The 25,806-nt window shown below is 40.0% G+C and overlaps 1 protein-coding gene across 1 annotated transcript; it reads right to left on the minus strand.

Annotated features, from left to right (window-relative positions):
• Positions 1-1,477: 1,477 nt before the first annotated feature.
• SLC6A19 (solute carrier family 6 member 19) lies at positions 1,478-25,397 on the minus strand. The gene is made up of 12 exons (XM_010302099.2): positions 25,106-25,397; positions 16,533-16,673; positions 14,843-14,980; positions 13,404-13,585; positions 12,497-12,607; positions 11,724-11,836; positions 9,267-9,395; positions 7,621-7,777; positions 6,676-6,880; positions 5,934-6,093; positions 3,415-3,577; positions 1,478-2,185 (listed from the first exon to the last, which is right to left on the minus strand). Exons 1-12 carry the CDS (start codon positions 25,305-25,307, stop codon positions 1,976-1,978), a joined length of 1,911 nt encoding a protein of 636 aa, XP_010300401.2. The 5' UTR covers positions 25,308-25,397; the 3' UTR covers positions 1,478-1,975.
• Between the last annotated feature and the right edge of the window lie 409 nt (positions 25,398-25,806).

The raw sequence follows: 25,806 nt of genomic DNA on the forward strand, positions 1-25,806 counted from the left end.
CTTCCCTTCAACTGAAAGTGCGTGAGAACATTTTTCTGTTGTCTTTTGACTATACCAGGGTGTTGCTATTTTGCACTCCAAATCAGTTCAGTCCACACCAAAGAGATCAGCCAGACAGCTTCATTAAACCAACACTGTATGCCTGCATTCTCCTTTTCGAAATGGAAAGAGTATCTAACTAAAGATACTTAGAAAAAGAATCTCTGCTCTGCAGCTAAGCCTACAAATATCATCAGCTTGCAGATCATCCAACCAGAAGCCAATTTCACATCTAGGCTACACAAGTCTCCCTCGGTAAGCGCAGTTCATCTGTTTGCAGCTCCGCAAACACCCAGAGCCTTAGGTGGAGCAACTCAACTTCCCAGTTCCTTATCAGGATGCCTCACAGGGCACGCACGCGTCGGGGCACGCACGCGTCGGGGCACGCAGCGTGCTTTGGCAGCGCTTACACAGCGTCACCGCTGCCAGGGCACTCACTGCCATCGCCCCCGCTGCTGCTGCGCTTGGGACTGGAAGATGCCTTGTGCTGTGCAGGGGCTGTTCTAGCAACACAGTTTCCGTATCTGCCACCTGCAGCCGTCCGCTTCAAACTCGGTTTTACTCATTCTCAGTGGCCGAGCTTTTTCTCGGGAGGAAAACCTGACAAAAATTGTTTTCCCCATTGCAGAATAGCATATTTCAATACTTTAAATAAGTACTCACATTCAAATAATTAAAAAAAAAATTGAAGTTGAAATGCAAATTAATTCAATCGTTCAAATACACATATGATGCCTGGTACTTTACACTCTATTTAGAGCAGATATACTACTCTAAAGACACAGCCTAGAGTAGATACACCCTAAATATTCCTATTTCTTGTAAGGGAGTATTTTGATCATAAGGGTATGTCAGGGTGTAAATTGGATCAATTCTTGACTTAAAAGGTGGGTATAAGAAGTCCTGCAAAGCGATACAAATGTGCTGCCCATGCACAGGGACAGTTGGATGAGAGGGACCCCCTATCCAGAGGGGACATTTACACTCTCTGCTTCTGGCATTCAGCCGGGGTGCTCTAGTGGTGCCCCCTTCCCTCTCCAGGGACCACACAAGGAATGGGACTCCTGACTTAGCTCCTCTGGCTCACGTGGAAGTTAGTTAGCAGCTCAAAATAGTTGTAAGGTAGGTGTGCGCGCACACGCGTCTGTGTGTCCGTCAACTAGAGCAACCCACCTTGACTGCGACAGATGAGGGCAAGAAGCTTTGCACCACTTGGGTGCCTTGGATCCCCCATCAGCATGGACCTCCCAGGCAAGTGGTGCACCCCTTGCTCATGGGTGCCAGATAAGGAAGATTTTGCCATTTTCTGAACTGCCGCTGACCCATTGCAAGATTACCTCTTCCGTCATCAGCAAAAGCAGCGCTATCTGCTAGGAACTTGGAAGGAATAGGCAATTAATGACATATCCGGAATCATAAATGAATCAAAACGTCATTCTCATATTTAGAAATGTTTTTATTAAATACTTTAAACTTCTACATGAGACAAACAATATTGGTGGCTTCGTGCAACACAGTGGCATGTAAAGTAAAAACGATTTAATGTGCAAGAGAAGTCAGTATTAAGTTACCCTTCATATTGGCCACCCAACCCGAATGATCGCAGATGGCAGAGTCACTTATGGCATGTCAAGCGCAGTGCATACCCGAACAGAAAACTGCAAGCCAGTTTCAAAGAAGCTGGATTCAAAACCAGGAGGAGGAGGACAAATGATTTGGCCTGGTGCCCCAATCACTTGCAATTGTGGCTGTTTTGCTTCCAGGATCCAAGCCGTTAACTCTTCACAGTGCATTGCATTGTTAAGTAAACAAATGTTTACCTGGAAACAACACATAGTTATCCTTTTATGAAAATAAAATTAACTCTGGATCCTTTAAAAAATTTTTTTTTGCTTTTCTCACTGACAAAGCATTCTTCCTCATTTTTTAAATGGTTTTATGCTGAATACTTTAAGTTTCCATTAACAGAAGTCTCAGATGTGGAGATCATAAGGCCCGCATGATCACTTTTTTTCTGACAGCAATTTCTGATGGCTTTGTAGATGGCAAAGGCAGGGATGACCAAACTAGGCACTCCAGCGAGGATTACAATGATAGCATACACCCAGTTGGGATATTCAACCTTCTGTGTTTTGGGGAACTCCTCCTGAAAGAGCAAACAATCAAGTAGTAGAAAGTCATGAGGAGCAAATACCTGGGAACACGCACACGTTCAATAATTCAATAGGTAAAAAATGTGATTGGAACAGTAGCTAGCCACAATGGCACAATAATTTGCCAATTCCACAGCAGTTTCCAGCTCAAGAGTTTCCACTCTCAGCTGTTTTGGACTTATTTTTACCTAAAAGAGATGGAAAGAAGATGGCATGAAAGAAGCAAGAGCACCGAAGTGAGACTGGTGGGACTGGTCCCAGCACGCTTCCCGGGCAAAAAGGAATGTGGGGCTGGAGGGGCTCACAGGCCACCAGGGCTTGGTGGCCAGTTGGGTGGGAAGGCTGAAATCAAAGGGTGCGGGAGGGCTGAAACATTATTAAGAAGGGAGTGATGATGCCAAGGAGGAGAGAAGAAAGCAGTCCCATTTCCCGTCTTCCTTTCTCTCCCTTTCTGTCTCTGTCTTTTGAAAATAAAAATTCATCTTTACAAATGAAGCGTGCTGCATGACTGTTTCTGCTTTAAGGATGGTGACTGGTACAAGGCCAGAGAACAAAAAGCAGAGCTAGACAGGCAGGAAAGAGATGGGGTGATGGAGAAAACGGTGGGACCCACATTTTTTTAATATGTCCTTCTCTGTATCATATACAGCTTTTTATTCTGCAAGGAGAGGAAAGGAAAAGTAGGTAATTTATTGTTGCAACTATAATTTAAATCATAGCAATATATTTGGAAGAGAAAAGAAGAAATCTCGATATTAATATTAATTAATATTAATTTATTCTGTTATTGATGAATAAGCAGCACTACTCTGGTTCTGCTATTTTTAAATGCACACAGAAACAAGTGCAATATCAAAATGGCTTCACAGATTTCGTCCTTTGACAACATAGAAATGTTGTGACATTTCCAGCTCTTCTGTAATCCCTACTGGGGAACTGACATCTATTTCAGTCTTGCCCAACAACTGGACTAATGTTTTGGCTTTGTCCACTTTGGAAAAGCTACTCAGGTGTCACTATATACCAGTTGCAGGCATCACAGCTGAATTTAGGACTTGTGTTCCTAAGTGTTACTTTTTATTATTACTTTATGCCTTGTAGTAAGTTTTTTACTGGAAAACTGGTTCAGATTGGAGATGAATATAACTGACTATGACTCTCTTACATTAAAGAAGAGTACATAAAATAATTCCAAATAAATATATTGTTTTTATATACTTACATAGCTAGGGTCCCAAACGCTGTAGAGCAGTTCTTCGTTGACTTTCACCACAAAATAAAAGAAGAAGATAACTAACATAATGAGAGGACTGATAACTCTCCAGGTAACCTGCCAGAAAATGTTGGGCTTGTGTCCAATCATGAACTCAATATCCTTGTTAAACCTAGAAACAAAAACAGGAACTTCAGGACAGTAAAAACTGGTGACGATCAAAGGCTGCCTGCTCATAAACAGGGAAGTCCAAACTACAGCCAGATGTGCTTCCCAGGACTTTGCTAATGTCAGTGTGAAACGAGGATTGATAACAACATCAGGAGTTAGACCTAAGTGGTTCAAATTAAGGCAGATGTTGTTGTAACTATGTTAGAAGTCTTTAAGCCATCGTTCTCAAAAGTTATTCAGGAAAATTAGTTTTGGAAATGTACTTTCTTCAAGAAGTCTGTGAAGCATATGCGAAATAGTTTAGACACAAAAGAGTCAATGCAGATGCACTTCTCCTATAACATATTGCAGTATTGTTTAATGATTTTTTGGTAAGCATAAATTACTTTTTGTTGGTGGTTTTTGGGTTTGGTTTTTTTTTTTGGACTGCATAAATCAAAAGGAATGACATAACATTTAAAAAGAGGAAAAGCAAATTGGAGTAATTTTAAAAATTAGATTCTATGCATAACATTTGCTCAATTTGGATTTCTACCAGTTTTCTCAGGTTGAGTACTGAAACAACATTTAACTTACACATTATTAAGAACACCTAAAAATGTGCTATTTGGGTTATTCATAGAGTATGCAGTGGACAATGGGGCAAAAATGTCTCCACAAGAAGAAACAATTCCTGCATTGAGAGTGATACTATCTGTATCAATCCTGAACCAATTTATGACCTCTCCATATGATGTAGCACCATGTGCACAAACTTCTTAGAAAATAATTATTGTGGAAGCTCGCAGCTTCTGTTGTTAGTCCTCTTGTCTGGCTTTCCTGCATATTCTATAGGGCTAAGTCTGAGGGGACTAGTCAGTTGGTCCTACAGCTACAAACAACACACAGAATTCAGTTGAGTCTCAATTTCTACTTAAATTTATCTTATCTTTCCATCCCTAACTTCTAAGAACTAGGTATCATTCTTAAAATGATATGGAGCACCCTGTCCCAACTGCAGAGTGCATCCAGGTGTAGTTCACACGAGTGTCATGGATAACACGCAGGTTCTCCTTCAAGCAGAGCCATCTTTTTACCAATCACCCTTTCTCAGAAAAAGGTCACAGAAACTCATCTGGAGCAGATACCACTGCCTTCGGGCAGCCCCAATAAGCTCTGTACCTCAAACAGGGCTACAGCAACGTGTACTGGCCAGGAACATGAAAGTGTGGTGTGAAGCTCTTTTCTGAATCAATCCCCACCCCTTTATGGCCTCAGCCCATGGTTGTGTCCTGGGAATCGTTTTAATTTGACTTTGTAAAGTGTTCTGAGATTTTAAAGGGAAGGAAAAGTGATCAACACAAACTTTTCTTTCCTTAACAAATTAAAATAAGCCTTCTTTCTCTAGGGTGCTCCCTCTGCTCGTCTAATTTACCTAAGCTGGTTCATGCCTCCTCAGGTAGTATAACACTCTAAGTCTGGGAAGACGGGCCATGAGGGCATTCACCCCATCGCCGGGAGCAGCGCAGCTGGAGGGGCTGGCACAGGTTCAAGCAAAACCTATGGGCGATTGAAGTCCCCACACTTTTTTTCACATTTCTTACATATTAATTCTAAACAGAAAGATTGTGAAATTTGTTTTATTACATCTCTAGAAAGTTGATAGGATAATTACTCACTGCTACAACTGATAAAGTTCTGAATGTATCAGCTAAGAACGTATCGCAGTAGCCTTGAATTTGTATCCTGTTGTAAAACGACATCTGCAGCCTGCGTGGAGATCCCTGCTTTGGACAATTCAGCATTCACTTTAAACACACCTGGGATATACCTCTGTTTTAAACTTTCAGCTCAATGCCAATGTGCTTGTACTTTGCTTCTGCTAATTAAACATTTGATGCAATTATCCTGAAGAGGACTTACTCCAAATGCCACCAGATTTAAAAAGTAAATGTGCTACAGTGGCATTTTGTAACTGTTGCAAATTATTCTGCTGCCTACTTTAAAAATAAATTACTTGCATACATATTATTATACTCTAGGGCACTTGCTAATGCTTAATATTTTCTTGCAATAGCTTAAGGATGTGTTTATTTTAGCTGATTGTTATAGAGCATTATCTATTATCATGTATTAATAGAAAACTGGAAAGATTTCATGTACAAATAAAAATCTCCACCACACTCTTGGCAAAGCATTTTTTTTGGTTGAGAAATATTTTAGAAACCTAAATCAATAAGAAACCCTGAACTAATTTTGCATAATTTCAGTGATTTCTATAACAGAAATGATATGCACTGAGGTGTAGCAAGATTGCAGCTATACAACTAATCAATTTATGCACTAGTTTCTAGTAATGTTTAACTTGTATTTCATACCTGTCTATTCCATAAATGTAGACGACCGAAAACATCTCAAAAAATGCAATTATTAGCAAGGGAATAGAGCCAGCAAAACTGTCAAAGAGAGCCAGCCAGTAATTACCAGACTTCAGCACAAAAATAAAAGCGATCAAGTAAGATCCCACACAGATGAGACCTGTGGAAAAAAAACCAAAGCAATGCACATTTAGGCAAAAAAAGCAAAAGCAAAAAAAAAAAAAAAAAAAGGCATTTTCCCCGTAACTAGAAAGCTTTATAAGTAACTTTTAACTTAGTTGGAGACTGAAGGTCACTACTTTATTTTTTAAAGGTACTCTGGGAAGGCCTGCTTCTATGCAGGTAGAACGGCAAAACTCTCCTAACGTTGTCCAGGTGGGAGATGCTGCAAACAAAACAAGAGAACCTTGAGGAGAGGAAACAGGTCCTCTTCCTCCTAGTGGGTAGGACCATGTTGCACTGACAGAAATCCTGCCTGGGTGAAGGACTCGGATCCTCTGGCTTCCCAACAGAGGCAACAAACACAATGAGCAGGTGATGGGCAAACCACGGCGTGAGCAGGCTCAGAAGGAGCCTCACAGGAGCTGCCCCATCGGGGCACGAGAGAAAACCTTCAGTAGGTTACATAGGAGTCTTAGGACCATGCCAGATCAGAAGCAGATGGGTGGTGGGTTGATTTTTCAGCATATAAGCTGTTCCCTGGGTTGGGGGCAGGTCACTTATCTCTAAAAAAAGCACTTACCAGTAACAAGTTCCTTAGGCACTTTGGGGGGTATAATCTTAAGGTCTTGTAAAGGTACAAGCACACCTTCCATATTTCCAAACATAGATGACAAACCCAAGCAGAAGAGCATGATGAAGAAGAGGATGGACCACAAAGGCGAGACAGGCATTTTGGTGATAGCCTCAGTGAAGACAATAAAGGCTAGGCCAGTTCCTTCAACTCCCTGTGAAAGATTTCGGAAGCTCCAAAGTTAGGCTCTTAACATCGCGCAGCACTTAAATCTACACCCGGTATTCACTAGACTTGGTGTATGCTACACCACACCACAATACTCATGCTTTTTTGTTTCCACAAAGACCTCCTAATACGCCAATATATTGACTGTAATAATAATGCAAACTTAGTTCATGGGATTTTATGGACACCTATTTTCATCTGTAATTCACCATCTTTTTAACAAAAAAGAAGAAGAAAAAAAGGTGCACATATACACATTTAATACTTCTTGTAACTTTTTTCACCCGGGTGTCAAGATCCTTTCTGTGTTGTGACACGCTCGCACTGGTTGGGGCAGGGCTTGCTCCAATCGCTTCCTCACTCTGGGAGTCTCTTCCCTGGTCATCTTGTCCCACCACAGCCGCAACCACCGAGTTCCAGAGAAAACACCTGCTGCTATTTTGCCAGCTAAATGTGGCCAGACTAGAACGCTTGTGGGTTTAGCTACTGGTCTCACAGATTGCCAGTACTTTTCAGAGGAATTAAGCAGTTTATCTCTTCAAAACCAAAATGGGGTAAACAAAAGTAATTCTTCAGCCCAAGGGCATTCCAAGCCAATTGCTATCAATCAGTGGCAATATGAAAAACCCCAGCCACCTCAGAAGAAAAAGCATTAGGCAATTAAAAAATTTCTATGTGTTCCTACCATATTTATGGCATTGATATGAGTCAGGGTGTTAAACTTACATCATTCAGGAAAGTTTCCAGATTACAGGATTCAAACTTCAGGCTTGCAAAAAGCAACGGATCAGTCATGTTACATAGCTGCTGCATTTGTTCAAAGTTATCTTGGGTTACGTTACCTTCTGGCAAGTCAAATGCATTCATCAGAGTAAGAATATTTCTGAAAAAGTGAAATACAAGTAATTTGAAATTATTTATTTGTAAACATCCTCAGGATTCATTTTCATCATTGAGCAAGTTGTTAAGAGCACGGTCTGTTATAAAGACACAAAGGAAGCCATGTTTCTGTTGCTCAAGATCAGATTTTGAAATTGGAAAGCCCAGCAGTTTTGTGCACGTGCAATTCCTGCTTTCTTCTTCCAAGGTGAGTCTGATACCGTCTCTCACAGCACAGATGACAGCTAAATGGGTGGGCGCTCCAGGGACCCGTGCCGAGGTTAGGTGCCCATCTATGCACTGCACACTGGGCACCACTTCCTAGACTGGGCAGCTTCTGGGAACATGTAAGGTGTCTGCTGTTACCTACCACGCACGTTTACAGCTGATGTGGAGGAACTTGACTGGAACCTGCAGGGTCTAGCAGCCCTGCTTAGAAGGGAGTCTGGATTGCTCTGATGAGACCTAAGCATTTAAGCTCTCCAGGAGGCAACCTAAATACTGAGCTGACACAGGGACCGGGGTATATTGCATTCGTGCCATATGTCAGCCCAGCAGGCATCAATTATTGTGACTTCTGCAATTTTTGTTTTGGCAGAGTTTCTAGACAACTTTTGAGTGGTTGGTAGACAGTCATCTAATGAATTAAAAAGAGAAGAATTTAATGAATTAATTTGGGTAACTTGCAAATGTAGTACGCAGAGTCACTGCAGTACCTGAAGTGCCTACACTGTGATCCAGCTGTGGCCAGGACTTTGGAGGACTGCCAGAACTGAGTGGTCACGGGGAGATTTGTTAAAATGAGCAGAACTTTCAGCGGCTCACTGCAAGTGATCTCCAAGGCACAACTACATAGTTTGGCCAAGAACATCAGGAAACCTTTGAGGATTTGACATTAGGCTCAGTAGACACAGCAGCAGCAGCCTAGCCTTTTCTATGTGATGTAAAATCCAATTTTTGACAGAACTAATTTTATGGAAACTTTTGCCCTACCCAGTCAAATAAATACATTTCTTCAGAACACAGTGTTGCATACCCATTGTTGCAAATGAAAAATTTTTCACATTTACCTCTAAAACTATAGATATTCTAGCATGTTTTAGTGAAATAATGTATCACGAACTGAATCTACCTTTATGTAAATAGAAATTGTTACATAAACTGCAATTATACTTGAAAGAACTGCTTAAAAAAAAAAGATTAAAATATGGAATATCCTCTTCCTCTGTTGTTACTTTTTGGAAACATCAGGGAATAATGTAAAATCTATCTATCTAGGAAATATTTATCGAGGAAATAAGGTGGGTCAAATAATTATCACTCCCTATGGGGTTGATATCACATGATTTAAATTTTTTGAAGTAATGAGTGGTCTGATGCCATGTGGGTCAGGAAATGCAATTGTTCAGAAATAATAAATCCATTATCATCAGGCTAACAGAGCTGCCTCAGCTGAACAAACACCTGTGTATTCTTTTTTTTCAATAACTTACTTGTCAAAACAGTCATCATATCTTTCTGTGGCTCTAAATCCAATGATGGAGTATATGACGGTTGCTGCATAGATGGATGTGAAACCATTGATCACTGAGATAATCAGGGCATCTTTCTCACAGTTATTGCTGCAATTCAAAGAGAAGAAACAATGGATTTCAAACACATTCCCCCCCAAAATACTAAAAACTCGCTATCAAGACTAACAGAAAAATAGTCTACAGATGCATGGCTACATCAATATGCTCTCTAAGAGCATACAAGTGCAGCTGTTAAAGATAGATTTAGTGAATTAAAACTTGGTGCCTTAAGCAGTTAATAGCTGTGCTTTCTTTTTTTTTCCCTTCCCCCCCCTCCTGAAATAATTCTATTCATAAGGTATAATTGCCTGAGTTGTTCCCATGTCTGGCTCATGGAAAGCAAAACATGAGGGGCAAAAAAATATGTCTCCTCTTTTTCATGCCTGGCATGCCTGTGTGCAGACACACATCGGCATGGACTGTACCTTAGCTGCTGGGGTGTTCTGCTGCAAGGTGAATGATTTGGGTTTGAATTCGGACAGTCAGAAGGGAAATGTGACCAAAAGTTTCCATAGCACTTCAGTATGGTGAAGCTGTAGTAGCCAAGAGCACTTAGGAATGGATTTGTTTGATTGTTGGACAGAAAACGGTTCAAAATGTCCTCAAGTTTTGGAAATATGATGGAACGTTATGCGGATAAGGTCGGACTGACAATCTATTACACTGTGAAAGTTGAACTGCTTTGTAAAGACTTCTCTGCTGCGGGCACTTGCCAACGTGTCTGTGCTAAGATGACAAAATTGCAGAGCCAGAAAGAGACTTTCATCTGAGAGAGCAGATAAAGGATCAATATTAAATTAGTTAATGGTTTTATGAGAAGGCTGTAAAGCTGTAGATATTGTATTTCTCTTAGGCAAGAGAGGACTATTGAGATTAACTTGATGATATCATATTTAATTTTCTGATCACCTTCAAGAGGAGAGGAAAAACAAGCCTGTCCAGCCAAGAGCTGTGACACTGTGACCTTTCCTCATTTATGGCGTTGCAAATAGGTCTCCAGTGGGTGGAAGGCATTGAATGGAAATTCCTTGCTGTACTCTTGTGTCAGTTTTTTCACTGTAACATGAGATTCTCAATGACAGGTTTGATAAAAATATTTCTTCCCTTCAGAGAAAATAAGAAGCTCAAACTCCTCCTTCTTACGAATGCGTGAATCCCCGATGGCATTGGAACCTCACAATATTTCCTGAGATGTTCATACTCCCAAAATGTCTGGGAGCAGAGTCACTCACACCTGGTCCAGCTAGTGCTGGTCTGCAGGTGGCCTGATGCCACAGTGTAACACTATGGAATTTGCTTGTTTTTTCTTATATCACTTCCATGGGAACTGCGTGACTTTCTGCAGTTTCCTCCTTAATTGGAGAATGATTGAGAGTTGAAGGAGCATGTCCTGGTGCCACAGCCCTGTGTGTTGAAAAAGCAGGAGGACATTGCTCCTTTTCTTTGTGTCTTTTGGAAGGATGCAGAACATTCTCAGCCCTGCTCCTCATGGTTGTGGGAACATTGACTTGGACCTGAAGCAGGGCTTGTCACCTCACACTGAGGTTCACAGGCACCCAAATTTCCAGATGAACTTTTGAAAAACATCTGAAATCAAGAGTGGTGGCAACGAGTAACATCAGTGACTGAAATGCTCGTGTGGTGTGGTCAAACCTGAATCAAAACTGAAACAGATTTATGAATGCATGACCAAACCAGATAACCAAAACTCAAATCGGAGACATTTATCAAAAATATTAGGTTCAGAGAATGCTGCATGGTTTGTCTTTCAACTGGACACTGTTGAAGGGATCGAAGGCACCGAGAGGCATTAGTGGTTGCTCCAACATTTTGGGATGGTGAGTGTAGAGTATAGCATCATGTCGTGATTTGCTAACTGGGTCATTCCCTGGGTGATGGCAGTTTGTACTCCATCTCTTCCCTGGCCCCATCATATATACAAAGGAAGGAACTGAACTGGAATTTCAAAACTCCCAGATGTATCTTCTAATCTTAAGCTAAAGATTTAAATCGTGGTCTGTAAATTGCTTTGAATTGTGTGTATCATCCCCCAGATCCAACGGTGTGGAGAGAGGGCAACACCATGCATTGAGCGCTCCCACAAAGGCAGCTCCTGCTCATCAGCTGGTGGTGGGCAGCCAGTCCCCTCCTTTCTAGCCTGTACCACCGCATCCTTCTGCAGGAAATCAGCCACAATTTGGACCTGAAATCCTGGCTCAGGAGAGCTAGGATCAGTTAGAGATGTGCCTTACATGGCTGAGGGCATCGTGTCCCGGTCCCAAGTAATTAATCTATAATAATAGGACAGAAGTGGATATGCTTCATTTGAAAGAATGAAATATTCATGTAAAAATTGGCTTTTGCCTGGCTACTTACTGAACAGAGTTGTAACTGGAGAATGAAATGAGGCCTCCAAAGGCCAGGGAGAAAGAGTAAAACACCTGCGCACCCGCGTCCAGCCACGTCACTGGGTTAGCCAGTTCGGTAACCTGAGGCATCAGACATACAGCACTAAGCATATGCAATATTGCTCTTAAGACTGAATATGAGGGATTTAAAACAGTAATTAAAACAAGAACATTAACCATGCAGAACTCATAATTTCTGAAGAATGTTAACAAATAGGTCAATACTTCTGTCAAACTTACTTTTTTTTTTCCCAAGAAGAAAATCTATCTGTAGGTTTTCTAAAGTATTTTGAAAATTGATAAATTACTTTCTACAGCTGACAGCTGCCATGCCTGTTTCCAGAAAAGTTGTTTATTATTTAGCACTAATAATGACCATTCAGAGGTCTTCTCATGGAAAATGAAACCCCTTTTGATTTTGTTTAAAAACTGGTGTATGGTTAAACCATTCTCTTAGGTCTTTTGTTCATATAGCCATACTGATTAGATGGATTCTACTCCCAACTGAAAGATTATTTTTCATAAGAGATTTTGATGGGAGGTAGACAGAGAGAGAGAATATATGTGTGTATATGTATATTTTACATTCGATGCAAAGGATTCACCTCCAAGAATCAAGATTTTAAAGATGTCTGAGAGAGAGTTAGAAAAGCAGCAATGGAGGGGACTAATTTTCAGTCGGTGAATTACAGAGAGAACTACATCATGTTTCACTAAGGGACAAATTATGCAGTGACTTACATTAGGGGTGAAGAGATACACAATTCCATTGGTTGATCCTTTCAGCGTCAAGCCACGGATCAGAAAAATGGTAAGCACAAGGTACGGAAGAGTTGATGTTACATACACGGCCTGCATGAGAAGCATGTAAATAAAACACTTAAATAAAACTGAACACTTGAATAAAAATAGCACTGCAGGGAAGAAAAGAGGGCAATAAACAAGGTAATGTGAGTAACAATAATGGCAAGTTTCAAGTGAGTTATAATTAACATGCTACAGAAAACTACATTCAAGAGAAACAGTATATGCAGTACATTTTGATAATAAACATTTTTATAGTTATAGTGCTCTATTTAAGACAATTTGTCATTGTTGAAATTCAACTCAGATCATTCAAAAGCAGCATAAAAAAATAATCTACACTGAGATCAAGTTGATGCTGCTGATGCAAGGATGGGCTCTTAGGGCTTCGCTGGGCAGCAGAACATTGGTCACACTTTTAGAGAGATAATATTAAGGACTAGAGCAAATTCAAATAAATCTGTACATGTATGTTTTGAAGAGAATGACAGAGTCCCCTGATCCTGCATTAAAGTTTAATATTAATATTAATATTAAAGCCTAAAGAATGTTTTACTAGAACCTATGGGGACAAGGAAGCTGAATTGCTCACAAAAATCTCCCCATAAATCAAATCAAATCAAATCAAATCAAATCAAATCAAATCAAATCAAATCAAATCAAATTGAATTCCATTTCATTCAGCTTCCTTCTTCAAAAAGCAGCCCCAGTGATGACATCCGAAGTTTTAGACATGCTTTCACTCAAGAAACAGGCAGTTTCTACTGTATGATTAAGTCTGTATGAATAAGGAATCACAACAGCATAATGAATGTAATTTCATAAAAAACCAAAAATAGAGTACCTTTCCTGTTGTTTCGATGCCTCTGATTGTGCACACGTACAGTACACCCCATGCGCACGTTAAACATAACAAAAGCCACCACTGTATAGTGCCTGAATCGTCAATGGAAGTGGAGATGTTTAAAGTTTCTCTGTACCAGAAATAATCTACAGGAGAGCTCTTGGCACACTCTTCTATGTAATCTGTAACCACAAAATGGTTGTCATTCTGTATGTCTTTTATTTACTTGAAAAAAAAAGAAGTTAAATAATAAACACCGGTGTTCTAAATTATACCACCTAATGGCAACGACTTTGTTATTAGCAAATTTCAGATTCTGGTGTCATGGAAAAATGAGAAATTTAAAAGAGAATTGATTAACAGGGATTTTAATACAGATTTTATTGTTATTTCTATTAATTCAACCAGGCACTCAAAGACTCTTGTATCTTTATAATTTTTCTTTTTTCCTACAAAAATGTGACGTTAGCAGTCTCTTGTGCCAAGGAAAGCGTGGAGAGGATTTCTGAGCATAATGTACGCACGTTGCATGGAATATAGTTTTTTTTAGTAGAAGAAAAGCAGTTAAGCAGATGTTTTTCAATGATTGTACAGTTCCTAGCTCATGTTAAAAAAAAAAACCTAAACAACTTTGGGTTTTCCACATGCATCCTGCTCTTTCTTGCCCGATGGAGTGTGGGCACCTGCCCACAGCTTCCTGCAGCCAGGTGGCTCTTCCCCTCCCACACCTCCTTCAGATCAGCAATACTTTGTCTTTCTGTTTTGTGGGGCATCATGCAAGGTCTTGTCAGCTGAGGTTGGATTCTCAGCTCCTTGCAATGTGCTGACCTGTGTGGCATTCTGCCCTGGTCTGCTCTTATATGAGGCTTTTTATACTTATTCTGGGAGGAGAGGAGCAAAGCTCTCTGAAGAGCTATTCACTGACCCATCAAAAAAACCTGCTTCGTACAGTTTCGTGCAGGGTTGACTACAAAAAACAAAGCTGCTGTCACCAAGCAATCTGCAAGGGGCTATAGACCGTTGTCATATTAGATACAGGTGTTTCTTACGGACTATGCATTGCCTTTTTTTTTTTTCCCCCCTTTTCAATATGCTAATAGAGGGCTGTTGGTGAAGAGATGGATGAAACACATTGTCTAAATCTGGAAAATGTTAGTGTTTATGCTAGACTTGCACTTTGTGAATATTTGACAGATGTGTTCTGTCAAAATCAGCCCTGAAGTTTCATACAAAAAGTCAAAGTTCGTCTCAAAGATTAAGCATTGATCACATTTTATATAACGTGATTTTTTACAAAATAGAAGTATTAAAATAGCACAATGTTCCTGACAGGGCTGCCATGCCTTGCTGTTTGTTTACAGAAAGAAGCTCAATTAGGCTAACTGCTAGAAAAGGAAAAATGTGCTGCGCAACAAAATACAATATTTTGTAAAATATACCTGTTCTGTTGTCATTGAGAGGACAGCTATTCCAAGGCAGGGGCTCTTGGAAGGAGTTGAAGAAATACCACATTACCCAGGCAATAATAGTATTATAATATAAACCCACCAGGAAGGATACAAACATTGCCGCTATGCCTGAAAAAAATAAAATCAATGCAATGTAAATTTTGATCCTCTTGACTTCAAGACATATCAAAATATATGGTATGAGCCTCAACCTTTCCCTACTCTCCTCCCCACCCTAATTCCATGGTTCATAGCCTTTCCCCTCTCCTCTCTTTATTTTGGATGTAGGTTTAATCACTGTGAATTTGTTACCTGAAGGTTGGATAGGTGAGTCCTACATAGACGTACAGCCTAAAACTACTCTGGGACTGAAGCTGACACCCACTTAGAAGCCAACATTATGGGGGGACTAACTCCCTACAGACACTACACAATCCTATTCACAGTCTTGCCCGCTGATATCTACAGAGTTTGGGATGCTAGGTACATGTAAAGCTCAACTGACTTGGGATTTTGCCTAAATGAGACCCAGATTGTCCTCCCCTTCCACAATGTCACTGCAGAGGCCAGCAGATGTATTTGGGTAACGTTTGTTGTATTGGATGGATAGCTGCCAGGAGGCACAATCTGTGAAAAGGTGCAAGATTCAAGCTCGTATCTCTCCTTCTCCACTTGCTCCCAAGTAACCTCTGGTGACTTCTCTGGCAGACAGAAAAGGCTAATGATTAGCTCCTGAGGGCTCTTAGGTTCTGAAGAAGTTTCAAAAATTCCAGATGCAATGGACAAATATCCTTTGTAACTGATTTACAGATGCAGTGAATGCCAACAACAGTCCTTACTGGCTGCGTTTCTTCCAAGAGTGTGGTAATCACAGAATCACAGAACATCTGAGGTTGGAAGGGACCTCTGGAGGTCACCTTGTCCAAACCCCTGCTGCAGCTTGGCCACCTATAGCTGGTTGCCCAGGACCATGTCCAGGCAGATTTTGAATAGCTTTAAGGATGGAGACTCCACATCTCTGGGCAACCTGTGCCAGTACATGGTCACCCTCCCGGTGTCTCCTGATGTTCAGATGGAGCCTCCTGTGTTTCCTGTGTAATGAGGTTTCTGTGGAGTTTTTAATGCTCTGTGCGTCATGCTGCTTTTACTACACTGTCAGACAGAGTGTTTGAATACTCAGAAGTCTAATACAGATATGAAGAAGTATTTTCTGCAAAATACTGCCTCCATGGCTTTTAGTGTAGTACCTCTCTCAGATGTAAGAAAGTAACATTACATGGAGCTGGAGTCTGGTAGACCAGCTTAGAAAAAGTTTCAACTATTATTTATCCACAGAACAGTTACCGAACAAAATTGTGGCACATTTAAACATTCATTCTATTGGTAAAAACAGCCAATATCGATAATACAAAAAAATATCTATGAAGCCTGAAATTCGTCTCAAATTAGAGAAAGGTTTTAACTGGACCAATAGTACCTGGGAACGCGGACACAAAATTGTCATAGTGCCTTATCATGATTAGTGTGACCTATCAATGGAGAGTTAGCGAGAAGGGAAAGGGAATAGATCCTGGAATCTCTTAGGGCACGTTGGAATAAAATCCTGAACCTTTGTTCTTAAGGTTATCAGTTCAGAGACTTGTGCTTTCTCAGTGGGTTTTTGTATCCTCTTCAGACTTACCAACCCCTTTCAGAGTAGGGTGGATAGAGCTCCAGACGCCCACACTGCCTTTCCTCAGCCTTTGACCAATGGCGAACTCCAGATGAAGCAGGGGGATACCCTCCAGGACCAGCAAAATCAGGAAAGGGATCATGAAGGCTCCTGAAATGCATAAGAAAAACAAACAATTCCCATCAGCGAAGTACCACAATAAAGCACAAACATTAGTTTTGTGGGCTTTTGACATAGTAAGCGACTTGTAAGCATACTTGTGGAAATCTTTCTTCGGTCTCTGAGCAATGCTTTTGCCTGATTGCCCAAGCAGGGGACCTGATAACATACGAGGTTTCAGGTAGGAATTCTTGTTCTTCCCAAGTGACAAACATAAACACAAATTATACACTCGCACGGTTAAACTTTGAGGAAGCCACCTTTGGATTGCAAGTGGAGGAAAGGTAGTTACTTTCCTGGAATGACTTCCTTTTTTTCTGCAAAATATTATGGTTTTATAATTGTGAATCATGCAAATTATATGAAGTAGTTCAATGAACCAAGCAAGATATTTCGAAGGATTAGGCAGGAGCCTGGGGCTGTTTACATAAAATGACAAATAACTTCCTGGCAGCTGTATTCAACAGCTTTTATGTTTAAATAGAAGAGATCTGAAGTTCATGGTTCAAATCCTGTTAATTATGAGAAGGCTGGTTAATATAGGACAAGTTTTTTAAATTAATATTTTCATGAATAAAATACGTGGGACATGGGAGATAACATATAACACCACACAGGGACACCAAAGTGCAGTGTCAAATGCTTGAATATTGCTACATGTTAGAATCAGGGTTATCTGTCATTACAAAAAGTCTTTAACTTCCTAATCATAGGCAATAAATAATCTAACTGCATGGAAAAAATGCAAAAAAGTATTTGAGTAGTTTAGGTTTGGGTATTTGCTGACTTTCTTATGTATGCAATGAAAATCAGATAGTGAGTGAAAAAGGAAATTTGAAGAAAGGAAACTATAGTTCTAAATTCAAGGCATATTTTTTGGAAGAGCTGAACTGCATGCTTGTCTGCTCCATGGGGTATCTTCTTGATGTCATCTACACCAGGATTTTAGAAATTATCATTACTGCAAAGCCTTCATTTTCTGTGTACTTCAATAAAGCCTACTAAAAACAATATTGTTGTATCAACTAGCCACTATTATAATGAAATCAGCCAACTATACTTTTTGCTTTCTACTCCTATGGAATTCAAGTAATGCTAGTTACTCATCTGTCATTCATTGCCATTTTTAATATTTGCTAATCAAAATCAGTAGTTTTGAATACCTAAAATGCTATTCAAAATGCTAAGCACTTTGAAAATGCACATGCCCCCCATCAAGTTGAATGACTAATCACTGACGCACCAGAAAATATATTTTTTGTTGAAGCCAGTTGCCAAAGGTAGCTGTATAGACATGATATTCTCAGACTTCTGCAAAGCATGTCATTTAACAATGAAAAAACTTCTTACAAAAAATTTAACGCTCTTCAACATCAATGTAGCTCATCCTGCATGCATTAAAAGCTATCTATCACTGTAAAAGCAGAGACTGACAAACTGAAGAGATTTCAAAGGAGAGACAGAAGAATAACTGACTCGGGACATATTTTTTATTAGGGAAAAACTGAAGAGCTCATTATGAATTATTAGTAGAGAAGTTTGCTAAACTTCCAACTCTGATGCCTTTTCCTCTCTTTCTTCTGTGTCAGTTTATCACCTTGAGAAATGGATAGTATGGGCATCATCACCAAGGAGGACAGTATCCCATTTGTTGAAGGATTGTGGTCCACCCTAGATTTGAGGAAACTGAACCACTCTAGTTGCAAATTCAGATGTAAGAATGTGTTTCTTAGCTGAGATATCCTTACAAATGATACCAGTGCTAAAGCAATCACTTCCTGTCTTGTGTCTTTCTGAATATGTATTTTCACATCACAAACATGTGAAACATATAGGGCATATTTAAATTTTAGAGGGACTAGGATCACTTCCAAAACAAGGTTCTTCCCCTCTGTCTTGCCGCCGCTCCAGGGACTTCTGCAAAACTACTGGGAGCAGAAGCTGCTAATGTCAGATGTAACAGGGCAGTCCTCTCTCCATGCCGTGTGGACTGGCTGCTGAAAGACAACTACGCCAGAAATGGTGACGAACTCTTCAGCTGCTTGTGCCACAGCTTCATTGTTGACGATGCAAAAGTCTTACCCAACTCTGGCAGAGGTTCTGGGATTTGTTGAAACCGTGACAGACTTGCTCACTGCAAGGAACTGCCTCTCTCTGCCCTTTCAGAGAGTTTCTGGCATTTCTAAAAGTTTGTCCCATTTAGTCTGCATGGACTTACTTAGCTGTGCTGGAATATGCACTGGCCTGCACGTGAGGACCCCTCTTCATCTGACTACACATGCAGTGCATGCAGATTTGGCTTCAAAGAGTTTGGTGTCTACTGATTCTCCATCCTAGTTCTGTGAGTAACACTTCTGTGTTATTCTTGCTTTCATAGAAAACAGGATTTTTGCAGTGTACACGAGGAGTGCCCTCTCCATTGCGATCTGCACCCCTGCATCCCGATGGCTTCCTTCCTACATGGGAGGGTCAATGGGACAACCTGCACACACAGACCCTCTGGCCTTTCATAGACATAAAGTTATTTATCAATGCGTGGAGCTGCAAGCAGCCAGAAATATGTCATGTGCTCCAAACTTGTGTCAGGCTGGCGCACAGTTTCCCTCCTGTCGCGCTCTGTTCAGCAGCTCTTGTGAGGGTAGGGTGAGGCAAGATAATTGTGTTTATACCAGGAAATTTTAGTTCCAGATCATTCTCTCTGTTTTAAGCCCAAGACTCCTCCTAAGAGTCTGAAACCTGACCCTACAGAGTTGGTATGGCTGCTCAATCTGGATCTTTTCTTTTTATCTCCCCTTTTGGATGCTGGATAGGTCTCTGCTGTACCACAATCTTGCTTCTCTCCAGTAAAGCCTTTCCTCAGCAATGGTAGTAATTAAGTCCCGAAGATGTATCTGTACAGCTACTTGATCCAAATACGCCTCATTTGCACTCAAGGTAAGTCCTTGTCACCTTTAAAACTCAGCTTGCAGTGATTTTAGATCACCTTTTGAAATTTAAGAATGGACTGGTAGTTAGTTCTGCTAAGGTGCATTGCTTAAACATCTTTGCTCCTAATGGAGACATGTCACTTTTTCTCATCAGGTCACAGTGAGATTGCTTAAGGACTTGATTAAAATTTCTCTCTCCCCCCCTCAGGTCAACGATGTCGTTGTGTAAGGGAATGCACTGTCTTTATTGTCCTTTCAATCTATGATCACTTGTTTCTTATCATAACTGTCAAGGTAAATTTTTTTTTTGGTAGTTACTCTCACTGTTAGCAGAAGGGAGGGAAGATCAGGCCATTCCCTATGAAGCATTAGAAATGTTTCCTTCAGAAAGCATTCAAAGGTAGTCTCAACTTTTCACTTTCAGTAGAAAGCAGGTTGATTGATACTTGGTTTTGGACTCCTTTTTTCCATGCTTGCGACATTCTTGCAAACCATAAATGCAAAGTCCACCTCCCCTCACACAGCTCTAGTATTCTGGGTAGACAACGTGTCTCATCCTCCAAGATAACTAGATGCAGCAATAGCACTATCCCTAGACCATAATCCTCCCTGTGGACAGCACAGTCTATCGATTTTGCTGCAAGACTCTCAGAATTGAACCATCTTCTGTGGTGGACATGCCATCAGTGGATTTCCTGAGGTCTCAAGATACTTACAGAAGGACCTTCATTAAAATATCATAAAAGAAGCAGTCAGATAAAAGGACTCCATGCCCTTCGTAGAGCCATCTATCGCGTGAAAAGCTGTGCTGTCCAACTGTGTGCTCACAGGTCCCCGGCTTCCTCACTACCTTGGAATCACCAGGAAATAAATTTCAGGTTCTGGGATGGACACAAATGGAGAAGGTGGGTCTCTGTCCACCCTGTTTGTTATTACATACATAAAGTACGTGGTGTGTATGTACCTGCAGTGCAGAATCCGTGTCCCTATGCAAACAGATACAACTAAAACATTTCTAGCTTGAAGGGCTAGGCATCTATGGTATGGTAGCTCTGATGAGTTAAAAATGCAGCGTATGCCATGTCAGAACTGGACAAATAAGTAAAGCTAACTGTACTGAGCTGTAGGAATATTGGTATATTTTCAAGAGAAATAAAATGGCACTTCTCAATTATGTACGCCACTTTTTTCTCTTTCTTGAGTTCTTCTCTTTGCAGGGTTCAATTCTAATGACCAGCTCAGAAATCAATCTCTGCTGTATTTTCCATTTCTCTCAATTTCTTCCCAATCTCTCTGAAAGAAGCTATAATGGAAAAATAAGTGATAATGACTCTGCAAAGCTGCTGTATGAGACATAAAAAATATAAATCAATGCTTTTTAAGCTGTCACAATTTTATGAACCTAACAAATAAACCAATGATCTGAAAATAAATGCCATATAGATGTACATAAACAATGATTAATCTTTCCAGTCTGAACACCTTACAGCTGAGATATTAGATTCTCATCCTGTGTGTCAGTACTGGGTTTCAGAACACCTAATATTTGGTTTGAACATCTGTATAGCTATTACTCTCTCTTTAATCTAAGAGTTTCTAATGTGAAATTGAAAAAATTACTATTGCTTTCGCATAATTCCTCATAAAGGGAAGACAGGTAGACTTCAGACAGAGATGTTTTTCTATACCATCATATTCTTAGACTTCAAATGTCATGAAGGTGCCATTACCAGAGAGGAACTGCCAATGTCATTACTGTCGCTCCATTCAGTGCGGCACGCACAGAGGTGAAAACGTTCTCTCTCATGCAGCAGCAAGGTTTACTGCAGACATATGCGAGCTGTAGACTTAAAGACTTTTTTTTTTGTCAATGGTTTAAACATTAAATATACATCCTCTTTCTTATAATAGTCATCAGGGATGAAACAAAAATGTTTAACAGTAGATTAAATGACATGTTGCTCAATAAAGATTAAACAAAAGCTATGTGTAATGTCAGAGATAGCTATCAAACGAAAGGAAATTTCAATCTCATTCAGCTGGGGAGAGCACAGAGGCAAACACCGTAGCTTTTACATGGTGTGTAGATTGAAATCTAGTTTGCCTGTGGCAATGATGTATTCTACAACTTTTAACACGTAAAAAGATAAAATGTGCATTACTCAACTAATTTTTACTGGGTAAATATTTCATTTTTAAAACTATAAACTCATAATCTATGACAACAAAAGTAAATGATGTAATCACTGATTTCTTTTTGTATGTTTGGGTATCACAGTGTTAAAACACTATCATAGTGTGTGTTGGAAGAAGAAGCCCTCAAATAAATCTAGATTTAAGTTCAAACATCTGAAAATAGTTATCTGTGCAACTCAGTGTTCCTAACTACCTTCACCACAGTCAATTTGCAGAGAAAAAAATCTACCTTCCTTGAAGTCCAAGTACTACAAGGGTAAATTTTATACTTCGCTATAGTCCTTTTATGTTTCATGAGGGATATAAAATGTGGAAACACTGATTCACAAAGTAGGTGGACATCCAACCTCATTTGAGAATGTCCTTGCTGAAATACTGACTATCTGCACCCTTGCTACCAGATCTCACCCATGCTAAATGACTCCAAACATTCATCCATATAACTCGTATTTCAAAAAGAGAAAAATTAAGAAAGCAAAGCCAACCCTCAGAAATTAGAAACTATTTTCATAAGGTAGTCTGTGCAACCTTGATTTTGCATTCATCATATGAGACAACCTCTAATTATATGATCACATAGCACTTTTTCTCATCCTCTGCAGAAATTTACTCCGTGGTAAATAGCTGTATTTTTTTCTCTCTCTTAATAACACGGTCATAATCCACCATCATATCCACAGTGAGCTTTATGGCTATGATGAAATCATAACAGGGTCAGTCATGGTCAGGGACAGACTGAGGAGCAGCATAATCCTCGTCTCCAGTGAAGGAGAGCAGCAACAGGCATTCCCACCACCCTGCACCTAGGATTCAGTGAAGACACGTCTCGAAGACACAAAGTGTGAAGACACACACCATCCACAGTTAAGGCACTGGATAGACCAGGGGGAAATTGAGTTTCCCCAGTGCACTCATGAGTGTGGTGTATGCTTTGTATTAATTAACTTAGAAGAAAGCGTGTAATATTGCACTTTCCCCCTACTCTGTTACAGAAGCGCTTCTGTGTACCTGAGTGCCCAAGGGTCACACAAATGCTAAGATGAATTAATCATCTTGACCACCATGTTGAGTGGTAAATACTAAGGCAAAACTTGTCCAAAATGTCTAGTAAATATGGATTTTCAGCTGGAGGTAGGTGAAGTCAGACTTACGAGTGTCTGTGCAATCAAAGACGATGCAGCGTGCTGCTTCTATTGGGTGTTTGCTATGCTGTGAACACGGCTGAGTGGGAATTAGAGATGTGGGAGCCAGAAAGTCTCACTAGGTAGAAAAATGTCTTCAGACACTTCTCAACACTAAAATGTCTTCAGAAATAAGAACTTCAAGATCTGTTTTTACAATATGGATAGTCACATGTTCAAATTCAAAACCATCCATCTGAAGAACAGCAAGACTTTTTTTTTTCTGATTGAAGGGAGAAGTTGGAGAACAGGAGCTGTAATGAGAGGATGGCAGTGGTGGCAGGAGTTGTATTGAGACCTACCAGAAGAGACTGAGGTGCACTTTATAGCAGGGAGGGAGGAGGGATTGTGCAACAGTTCTCCACCCTCATGTGTGATGAAGTTAAGGAGTCCTTTCTAAGAAGCCACGAGAAGGCATTGCTGCTCACTCTTATGTACTGATAAAGGTCTCAGCATTTGGAGTTCTGCAGAAGAATTGATAGAGAAAGTAGCAAGTCTAGCTACAGGGACACATATCTGTACAATAACTCTAAGCCCAGAGCCAGCTACATCCTTTCTTTGCTACGTACTGCCTTTCGCCTTTCAGCTTCAGCTGAAAATTTGAGTGAGAGTCCCAGGGAAGAAAGAAGCTGGGGATAAGTGTTCCTGGCAAGGACAAGCCACAGGATGATGAGAAAGAAAAATAATTGCTGCCGTAGGATAAATTAAAACACAGTACTGACACACACACAAAATTCATATATCTTCACTGACATCAGTCAGAAAACCATGATCCATACCAAGTTCTTTATGTTTGTCGGATGTTCATTTTTCAGCTACATTTCATGCTGCTACAACAAAAGGGAAATGAAAGATAGACAGAAAGAATCATGAAAGTGCCTATAAATCAGCCCTGGGAAGCAGGGCATGCCCCCTTTCTAAGACTAAGTAGAAGAACCTGAAAAGCCAATGAATGTCATGAATTTTTGAGATACCCATCCACTTTTTCAAATTAAAATTGTCACACAGGCAAAGGGGGGGATATGATTTTTTTTGTGTGTCTTGTAACTTTTTTGTTACAAGAGTTGACTGTGCTGCAGATGACCTTCAGTTTGCACTGCAAACTCTAAACACTGGACCATGTTAAAAAAAACTAAGGTTAAAAGCATCTCTTCTTGCAACTGAGTCATCTACAGTTAAACGTACCCAAGTTTGTACCAGCAACTCCCCACAGAGCCCTCCTTGGTCCCTACTCTAACTAAGAAGAGCAATTTTTAAACATCTCATTGTGTACATTTAATGAAAATTACTTTGAAATACTGATCATTAAGCCAAAAGCTTTCTTTCAGGATCAAATGTCACAAAGGAGCAAACACTTTTTACACATATCCTGGAGTGAAATGCAGATAACAAGTACATTGTGGGCAGAAAAGTCTGTCAGAAAATGAGAAAATTATGTTGTCATGTAATATTTAAGCAATGGCTCAGTTCAAGTTCATCTTGAAAAACAAAGAGTGAAACAGTGAAACAAAACTTTTAATATGGTCATTCAGTCCTAACCTGAGCCCTAAGGAGTCACAGTAAATTATATGGTAAATAGCATACATTTGGATTTTAAATTAACTTAATAACACTAGCTGCCAAAAACACATTCTTAATGTTAGCTACTTTCACGCTGTTACTCCTATCATAAACTACATGCACACTGACCCTACTGCCAATGCGCAGATCGGTCTAAACCCAGTGAAAACCCTATTATGAAAAGATTATCTGGGATCATGATCAGAATCATACTCCCAAGTAGTTTATTAATATTTTAAATATACATGCACAAATATGCTTGTATGTATGTAAAGTAACATTATTGCTATACTGGGTACATCACAGTGCAAGACTCATTTGATCAATCCTGTGTCCCAAAATAAAAAAAATGCCTTCCTTTTTGTCCATCACTAACATGACTCCAGTGGGTGTTCATAACCTATGAAATAACCTTCTCCATCAGACAATCTTCTAGAGATGAACATCGCCTTTCTATCAGGAACTGACCACTTGTAAACATATTCCATTATTTGTTTCCCAAAAGAGAGATTAAACCTAGTTTACAGTCAAAGTTAGTTAAGATATATTAAAGACATACCTCCTCCGTGGCTCTGACAGAGATATGGAAACCGCCACACATTTCCTAAGCCCACACAAAACCCTACACACGTCAGCATATACTGAGCCTTGTTATCCCATTTTGGTCTGGAGTCTGCCTCTTCTTTCTCAAGGACCTCAAGTTGTGCATGGGAAGGTATCCTGTCCTCCAGGCCAGGATTGGGCAACTGTAGCTTCACCATATTTTAAATTTCCTCACTGAAAACGCTGCCCCAGTGAGGAGATAATGAAACAGGCAGCTAGTTAGAAATCTGTGCAAAAAGAGAACATCTATTTGCTGTCTTCAGCTATATATAGCGAACCTTTGGCACTAAACTTGAAAGTGCAGGCTTGTGGTAAAAGAAGCGTCAGCAAATCATTCGATTGACCAAGTCAGCTCTGACACTTATTAATGCTTTATCTGTCAAGGTTTTATGGAACAGTCTGTTCATCTACTAGAAGACATTGATTTCAGCTAATGTAATTCAGGAGATAATTTGGCTATAAACTGTAATCGCCTATAAGGTTATAAAATACTCCTTGCCACTCCCTTGTTTAAACTCACTTAAATACATATATAGCCCTAGCAAATATGGAGTAAAAAGATTCCACTGGCCTCAGACTAAATATAGAGGTTTCATACTATTTTTTATCAGGACAATAAACTGCTCGTGAATCACCATCACATTCAGTTTCCCATAA

This window comes from Balearica regulorum, chromosome 2 (genome assembly GCF_011004875.1).
Source record: "Balearica regulorum gibbericeps isolate bBalReg1 chromosome 2, bBalReg1.pri, whole genome shotgun sequence".
Taxonomy (NCBI): domain Eukaryota; kingdom Metazoa; phylum Chordata; class Aves; order Gruiformes; family Gruidae; genus Balearica; species Balearica regulorum.

Coding starts and splice junctions, on each gene's coding strand:
- SLC6A19 (XM_010302099.2), bottom strand. CDS start 25,307: ATGGTGAAGCTACAGTTGCCCAATCCTGGCCTGGAGGACAGGATACCT. Junction 16,674..25,105: donor CTGTCAGAGCCACGGAGGAG/GTATGTCTTTAA, acceptor TATGCATTTCAG/GAGCCTTCATGATCCCTTTC. Junction 3,578..5,933: donor TACATTTATGGAATAGACAG/GTATGAAATACA, acceptor TTTTGTTTCTAG/GTTTAACAAGGATATTGAGT.